Source organism: Euphorbia lathyris, chromosome 3 (assembly GCF_963576675.1).
Source record: "Euphorbia lathyris chromosome 3, ddEupLath1.1, whole genome shotgun sequence".
In the NCBI taxonomy this organism is placed as follows: Eukaryota; Viridiplantae; Streptophyta; class Magnoliopsida; order Malpighiales; family Euphorbiaceae; genus Euphorbia; species Euphorbia lathyris.
Window position 1 is genome coordinate 19,348,418 of NC_088912.1, and position 8,798 is coordinate 19,357,215.

At 35.6% G+C, this 8,798-nt stretch overlaps 1 protein-coding gene across 3 annotated transcripts; it reads right to left on the bottom strand.

Annotated features, from left to right (window-relative positions):
* Positions 1-854: 854 nt before the first annotated feature.
* LOC136222253 (uncharacterized) lies at positions 855-7,597 on the bottom strand. Of its 3 annotated transcripts, none has more exons than XR_010685572.1 (9): positions 7,443-7,597; positions 5,601-6,741; positions 5,049-5,167; positions 3,099-3,965; positions 2,690-2,999; positions 2,305-2,470; positions 1,882-1,987; positions 1,533-1,747; positions 855-1,175 (listed from the first exon to the last, which is right to left on the bottom strand). XR_010685572.1 is itself a non-coding variant. In XM_066009827.1 (8 exons), exons 2-8 carry the CDS (start codon positions 6,459-6,461, stop codon positions 1,630-1,632), a joined length of 2,547 nt encoding a protein of 848 aa, XP_065865899.1. In that variant the 5' UTR covers positions 6,462-6,741; positions 7,443-7,597; the 3' UTR covers positions 855-1,629. The 3 variants fall into 3 exon arrangements, 1 of the variants encoding a protein (XP_065865899.1); XR_010685571.1 differs by having other exon boundaries at positions 855-1,178; XM_066009827.1 differs by having other exon boundaries at positions 855-1,747.
* Between the last annotated feature and the right edge of the window lie 1,201 nt (positions 7,598-8,798).

Sequence of the window (8,798 nt, forward strand, 5' to 3'; positions counted from 1 at the left end):
TACCCTGAATGAATTATAACCATCCCAAATCTAGGTAGGCTCATACTGGTCCATTAATATCTCAAACTAGGCCCTCTGAAAAAATCATCATATATGCATAAAAAACAAAAAAATAAAATTCTTATAACATTATTCCACATCAGTATAAAATATTTTAAAAGAAAATCATCTCTCACCAAGCGAATAGTAGCTACTAATGGTAGCCCAAGAAAACAATCTCACAAATAACCTTGTTCTCAAGGTGATTACATATGCAGAGTAATTATTAGTGCTATTAGTACGGATGATAGAGTAGAGAGAACTCATAGAGGTAGAAGCTAATTAGTTTTTAGGGTTGTATTTTGACTTTATATTCCTAATTTTTTAACAAGCCAAATGCCTAAAGCATATGTTAAAGTACAGGACTAATTACTCATTTTCTTTTCTTTTTTTCTTTCATCGTTAATTATATTATTTTGAACGAACATTAAGGAAGCTCAGGCTCATCTCGTTTACATCTCAAGCCAATAATTTATGAACTACCCTGACTCTTTAACACCCCTAATAATCACACATTAAATCCCTATTTGCCAAATTGGTTACATGTAAACGTCCAATTCAGTTAAAACATCTAATTTAATTAAATTAAATTAGAAGAGCAATTCATTCATCTAAAATCACAACTTTATGCAATCAGGTAAAGAAATGTTTTCAAACTGTTCAAAATGTAAAATTCAAACGAAAATGAAATAAATAAAATAACTAACAGTATGTTAACCGAATTTTATATTTACATCTATGTTCTATGGTCACTAGAGGCGTTGATAAAGGCTCAATATGTCAAACTGAAAAAACATGAACTTAAACAAGAAAAGTTGAAAAGGTGAGGAGGGGACCTCAAATTGCCTTTTTTCCCCTTTATAATATGTATTCATCATTCAGAACAATATCAGATGTTTTGATACATAAGATTACAACCCAAAATCATAAACCAAGATGAGATCACTTGGTTTTCAAATTTAACTTTTGAAAAATATATCAGAATCACAAAGTAAAAACTTGATATTAGTAATCAATATCCTCTATAATCAAATCAAAGCATATTTCATATTTTTCAGTAAGTATCATTTTCAGTGGAGGGAACAAAGTTTGTGAACTTTTCCCATCTCTGTCTCCTGTCTCTCCCAATCATTGAGCTACTACACAAAGTTGGAAAAAGTACAATCTCAAAGGATGCAAAAAAAAAAATGGTACAATCAACAATTTGTACTAAATATCCTGTATAGGAGGAAGCAAAAGCACGTTGGTAATATGTCCCACTTCATTTGGGAACCCTCTATGGACCAGGAAATGAATCATATAATCAATCCATGACCTTTTTACAGCATTTCAAGTAAAAAAAAACTTGCCTTCAAATTCTCATCACTGTAGTATATGATATTTCACTCAATATTTTTCACTCACATTAGAAGAACCAATTTTTCAGTCAATCAATCATACAATCAATGTATTTAAAAGTTAGGAAAATCGAGATCCCAGGAAATAATAAGTACCTGGGGGATCCAAGAGCAGAAAAAACGCTGTTGTTTTAAATAGTCAATCCAGATTTCTTTTCTTTCTATCTTTCCAATCCTGTTCGGATGGGTGTAGTTATAAAATGGAGTAAGCGCGAATCACCTCAATTACAGGTGCCCTGCACATTGGACACTTTTCTCCTTTTTGGACCAGCTCATTTGCGCATTTTGAACATGTGCACATGTGCCCACATCTGCGGCAAGAAATGTCCAACACAAAATGATAAGCAAATAATGCAAGATTAGGATAATATAAGGCGTATATTCTTGTCTGGTTCATAAATGCTTCAAATAAATAGGACTAGTCTATAGTTCTCCTCAAATTTACCTGTACAGCAAAGAATCAATGTTACTGTTACAACACAAAGAGCAAACTCCTTTTCTCACACAATCCCACTTAGATCTATCCTCAGCCAAATCGTTCTCACTCAACCCTGCCATTGAAGAAGAACAGTATCATACATCTAAAGCTTAAAAGTACACAATCAAATGTTAATTAACAAAGCTAAGGGAATATATAAAAAAGAATGCAGATAAATTTGGCTGACTTGGAACGGGAAACAATTTCACTGTAACTAGCATGTATGAAACAAGCACAGAAGATGAAACTCGAGATTTGGCAATTGGTGTTAGAAAACATGTCAAAATAGTATTCTTCTGGAGGGGAAAATAATCAAGGGAAATCAGGAATTTGGTAACTAAACAAACAAAACTATTTTTCTCAAAGATGTTATATTAATTTCTTACACACCTGCTGAACCACCTGAGCGATTCAGGGCGGCAGAAACTTCTTGTCTGATTGACCTCTGCAACTCAAGTTGCATGTCCATGCAGGCTTCCATCATCCTCTGCATGTTATTCATCTTTTGCTGTAGCCTAGCCATGTCAATCCTCATATCATTAATGGCATCCCACTCCTGTACCATATCAAAACATGTTTTAGTTGAAACCGTAACACTAATCATAACTTCATTGAAGTTTGAATGGTTGAAGATAAAAAAAAAAAAGACAACGATGACAAATTAATAATTCTGAGAAAATAAAAAATTACAGCCAAAGAAATGTGTCAGCCAAATGTCCAGGTCTAAGGACAAAAGCATCTAGACTTCAAAAAACCATAAAGGAAATTAACTTACAATTCCAAAGCGTTGATGTACATCATGCTGCGGCCAAGGGAAATGCTGCGAGTCTTGGTCCCAGAGCTGCTGTACTGGGGGCATTGATGAGGAGGATAAACCATGTTGACTCCTTTGAACAGAATTTTCCTGCCCCTCATTTTGAACTCCACTCTGTTGTTCCAGTTCCTGGTCTGCGGATGCATGAGTAGGAGATGATCCTTGCTGTTCCCAGTCAAGGGGCCCATGGCTTTGCCTTTCCACATATGACCGAACCAATTGATCAAGACTCTCACGGAAACCACTACGAAGAAGAGTAGAGACACTTCTCCTACAAGACAAACAAAATGTTCAATCAAGTATTCTGATTAGTAATTACCAAATCTAAATCAACCAAAATACTCAAGACCGTGAATGATGGTATGCTTACCTACTTAGAAGTTCCCTAATCTCCCCATTATACACACTATCATCATCTGGCAGATAAAAAGGATTCATCCTTCGGGGAAGAACAGCATTCTGTTCAGCAGGTTCTACTAACCAGCTTTCCACAGCCACCTGAAAACCGCTATCTCCATGCCACATTTCTCTATCCTCATTTTCAAGCCACTCATTAGCAATGGCTTCATGTTGACGTCCAACTACATTATCTTGATCATCTCTCCAATTGCTAGTTCCAAGCCCATCTTCAACTAAGCCAATATCATCACTTTCCACAACTTCACTCTGCCATTCCTCTACTTGTGAAGCAGTTTGATGCCGATCTACATTTACAACGGCATCACTTTCTAACTCATCCACATGATTGGATAAGACAGAGGCAGAACTACCCTCAGTTGGCTCTGATAGTTGAGAATTCATTTCAATAGTAGATAGCAGAGGGATATGCTCTCCAGCTTCATTAGCATTGATGCTTCTGCTCCTGTTAACATTCACATGTTCTCCAGTACTATCTCTGCTTTGAACAAATTCAACATTTGCGGACTGTTGAGTGCCTCTGATCTCATTCTGTGAAAGTTGGCCTGAATCTGCTTCTGATCCAGAAACAGGTTCCTGCAAACTTCTATCCTCAATAATGTCACTTCCTATATCAGTTCTACCATCAGATAGCCCATGGATATCACTTTCCTGGACATTTGACTCAGTTTGCTCTTGAATTTCATCTACAACTGGTTGAAAATTATTTGACTGGATTTGGTTACTTTCACTACCATTAACGTCACTGTTAGATGAGGTGTCAGAGATGCTGCTGCTCTCTCGACTACCAGAAGAGTCCAATCTGGAGAAAAATCCTTCCCTTCATTGATGAAAAAGTTTGCAAAATGTCATTAAAAAAATTATGGTAAAACAACAACATTAATATAAAGAACCGAAAAGCCAAATGGTCAAGTAGAGGCATTTATATGAATTAAAGCTTTTTCCATGTCTAGTTTACAAAAACCTGAGATACTACATACTACATTTAGCGTAGTAGTGAAACTTCCTGATCTCTCTTTTTTCTGGAAAAGTACAATTTACCCATATAAAAAAAAGGACATTTTCTAAAGCTTCTCTGAATTCCAAACACTACTTACAGTAACTCTTTAGTACAATGAAAATTAGTTTCAGAATCCACCAAAAGGTAAAACTTAAATGACAAAATATCACTCCCTCCATCTCTAAAAGAGAGTCCATATTTCTGCTTTAGTTCATCCCCAATGATAGTCCAATTCATCTTTAAGATTATAGTTAACTTTTCCGTTTCTCGATGTGGCCCTATTTAATGTACATTATTATTATGTATACAAGAATTTTAATAAATTTTTCTTGGAACCATAAATTAATCACTAATTATTAAATTGATGTAGGGATATTAGGAAAGTATTGTGATAAAATTGTCCACAAACTACATTAATAATATTGTTTTAAATTAAGTAGAGGTTATAGCAGGATTATCTTTTTAGGACGGATAGAATATTTATCAACAACAGTGCATAGCAGAACATACCCCTAAAATTACTATGCCAAAATTTGCTAAATGCACAAACCCATAAAGCATCATAGCAAACACTCATACCACTCCATAAACTTCAGAGAAGAACTATTAATATCAATTGCCCATCATTGCGGACCTAAAACAAAATGCCTATTAGATTGAAAAAGTTCGTTAAGGAAGCTCCTAGCAAGCAAAACCCAATTCAAATAGTCATAGTATAGCATATACGGATTGCAAGGAATGCATACTACATTGTGAATCTTCCAGGTTTGTATACAAAAACAAGTTTCCTCTTAATAGAACTTTTTTTTTAAATATTCCTATAAATTGCACATAGATTCTTTTGAGAGAGAGCTAGTAAAAACAACATACTGAAAGACAAGATGTTTATAAAGCTCCAAATACCTCAAATCAGATACAGTATGTCTCTGCCTCAGTAAGCCTAGTTCACTTGCAGCAGTAGATGTAGGTCTCTTATTATCAACTAGTCGGTCATTTCGCAAGAACCTACCTCTAAGTAACGACTGCAAAAAAATGTAGCGTATCAATGAGCATGAATAACAAAGAGGTAAGAAAGTAAGAAATCATTCAGAGGCAGATGCAGAGGCAGCACATTGCAACTGCAAAACACCAGAAAGTTTACTCTAAACGGCCAAAGCAATACAACTGCACAAAAAAAAAAAATAGACTACAAAAAACATGGCTTTACCAAGTAGCAATAATAATTCGAGGAGAAAGTAAATCATACAAGCACAAATATTTGGCTTACCGAACTACCCAAGTGCATTGCCCTAAAAAACTTACATCTAGGATACTGAACATCCAAGTGCAATATTTCACCATTAAAAATTGTATGTTTCAACTTCAAGAAAACTGAAGTAACAAAGATGCGTACAGTACATGACTAGAAAAGAATCTAGGTTAATCAATGAATATAAGACATTTTTAGGAAGTAACCTGAATACGATTCCGATGAGCAAACTGTGATACAGCCCGATGCTCCAATAAACCTTGAAGTTCTTGTTGTCTCTCTCTCTCAGCCTTCTTAAGCATATCAATCAGAGCCTGTCTGCCACATAATCGACGGAAGCCCCTCCGTGTATTCTCTACTCGGCCTTCATTGTGGTGGTTAACAGCAGATCCATCAAGTACTTGTTCAATTTGACCTTCATTGTGGTGGTTAACGGCAGATCCATCAAGTACTTGTTCAATTTGACCCTCAATTTCAGTACCTCGATCTTCTCTACGTTGAAGACAAGTACTTCTCTGTCGGCTGTTCATTTGTACCCACTCCCTTATAACTCTTACCCTCTCCTGCTCATTTTCACCAAGCCATTCAGCTCTAGGCCTATTATTCCTCCGAGTCACACTTGATGTTCGTTCCCTAGCAGCACAATTCGTCCATTCCCGAAAAATCTGCCTTACCCTTTCCCTTTCAGTATCCCCCATATCAGATGAATCTTCATGTCCACTCTCAGATCCAATTGGACCTGGTGACCATTGCCCATAGTCATTCTCACTCACACTCAAATCCTCCGAAATGCAACTATGCTCACTTCCATGGCTATCAGACACATCCAGCCTTGATATGTCAGAACTCAATTCATCAACCCTATGTTGGAGAACCCTCCCACCGATCCTCCCTCTGGCATGACTTGCCACATGCTCATCTTCAAGCTCCCTCCACATTTGCAAGAGTGGAGATGCCCGGGTGCTAGCCCTCCCACCATCATCTCGTCTTGTCACAACTTCTGATTGAGATTCCCTTAGAAATGAAGAATCAAGAACGGAAACATTATGTAGACCAGCAACAGCCATTAGACCAAATTCCAATCTAACAACCAAAACCTCTCATAACATCTGCTGAAAATGCTTGAAAAAAAAGTGCATTCATTTACAAATAACCCATGCAAATGATTAAGTACAATTAGATCAGAACATGAGATCTATAGCTCTCAATATCATCCTGTCACAATTGCATCATATCAATCTTCACTTGGAAGCAAAATCAAAGCAGTGTAACACAAAAACCAAAGGAAATGATAATTAAGCAGTCCAATCCTTTTCAGATAAACTTGCCACAGAAGTAGTGTCCTCCCTGCGTAAAATAAAAGCAAAATCACTCTTTGTTCACATGAGACAATAATTTATTTAAAATATATAAACTGATTAATGAAACCAAGGAAACTCAATTTCAATTTCTCCAAATATATTAAATAACAAATTTTCTTAAAACAGCCAACTAAATCGGGCTCATTCAATATCTAAGACCTCTGTTTGGTTTCAACAAATAAAAGAAAAAATAATAAAATAATTCCAATCAGAGAGTTTCCAACATGCAGTATGAAGAACAAATTTGCTTCCTCCATTACGCCGAGCCTGATACGAAATAATTGAATCTACACACTTCCCAAACCGTCCAGACTCTGTTTGGTAGCTGAGAAAATGCAAGAAAATATGAGAACTGAAACTCTAAACCTCACATTTTCCTCAAATTCCAAACGAAGCATGCCGGAATCCAATTCAAGAAGCTCATATCACACCTCCGGCTTCCGAAAATCCGAAACAATTCAATTCCCATTGTTTTCCTCACCTTTCTCAGCAACCAAACAAACAACAAACAAAAACCAAAAATCATTCACTCAAAACACAACTACAAATTAAAAACAACAAGAATCCCCCCTAAAGGAAAAAAAATAAAAACAATCCATGACCAATACCGCATCAAAATCACCTCTACAACAACCGTAACAAAGAACAAGTCGTGTTTCTATTCATATAAAACCGCTCAACACTTACCAGCGAACCTCAGGTCGTGATAATTTAGGAGTAAAGAAAACGAAACCCTAGCGAGACAGAAGAATGCGTAGAAAGAGAGGAAGAGAGAAGAAGAGAGAGAAACAGAGTTTTTTTTTTCCTAGAGAGGAAGAGCGTAAGAAGGAAGAGATTTTATTTTAGAGCGAATAAACGGGGGAGGTGGACACGTCATCGCTTCACGGTCTATGTCCATAAAATCTTGCCGTAACACTAACGTCCAAAAATGAATGCACGGTAAAGATAACTCCTAAAATTCACCCGCGGAAACAATTTAGGGTAAATTACGCAATGGCTACTGGAATTTACTTCGTTTTACGTGGAGGTAAGGCCACTGATGTTGCTAAATCAGGTCTCCTTGCTTAACCAAATACTTGGAAATTGATGTAGCTTCGTCAACCGATCGAGGAGGGCTTTTACTTTCTTGAATTAATTTTAAGTCTAATAATTCTTTTATTTGTATTTCAAATTCCTTTTGATCATCAGGACTATATCTTATTGGTCTAGTGCGAACAACATCATTAGGGTTTATGAGTTCTATCTTAGCATATATCTTTTCTTTTTCCCACAACGTTATAGGGTTGTCTCCAAAGTTGATCTTTAAATGGTCTAAATATTTTTGTTTTAAAAGTTCTAAATTATTATCTCTGTTTGTTTTGATATTATGTATTGTGAGTGGATATAAAGGTAGGACGCGCTTAAGGATAATCCAGTTATTACAAGGAGTTAAAAGACTTATGGTTTCAGGTTTGATTAGCTGGACTTTAAATAAATCAAGAAAATTATTTCCTAATAATATATGTTGTTTCATATTATTTTCTTGATAAATTATGGGTATTCGAAAGATTGTCTTGTTAAGTATTAATCTCATATTTTCGGATATAATATCTAATTCTTTCATTTGTTCATTAAATCCTGTAACTCTGACCTTATGTCCTTTAGATCTTTTCCATTTATGGGGAACTAGTACATCTTGCTTCGCTATCAGCTCCACTATCTATAAATATGCGGCGTTTTATAATCTTATTAGGTTTATATTCTACCGGTGCTTCTACATATATGGCTACCATTAGTTATCAGTTTCACTATCTTCATATTCTATTGGTTCTAATTCTTCTGAGTTCTCACCTTCTGTTTCAGTAATATAAAATTCATCTTCTTTATGCCATTTATCATCGCTGGCTCTTATTTGTTCTAGACTCATTATAAATTCTGTTGTTCCTATATATTTAACACCTTTTTGTTTTAATTTAGGGCATTTATTAGCATAATGTCCTTTCTCATTACAATTCCAACATTTACATTCTGTAAGTTTAGTATTTTTATCCCTTAGTGGTCTTT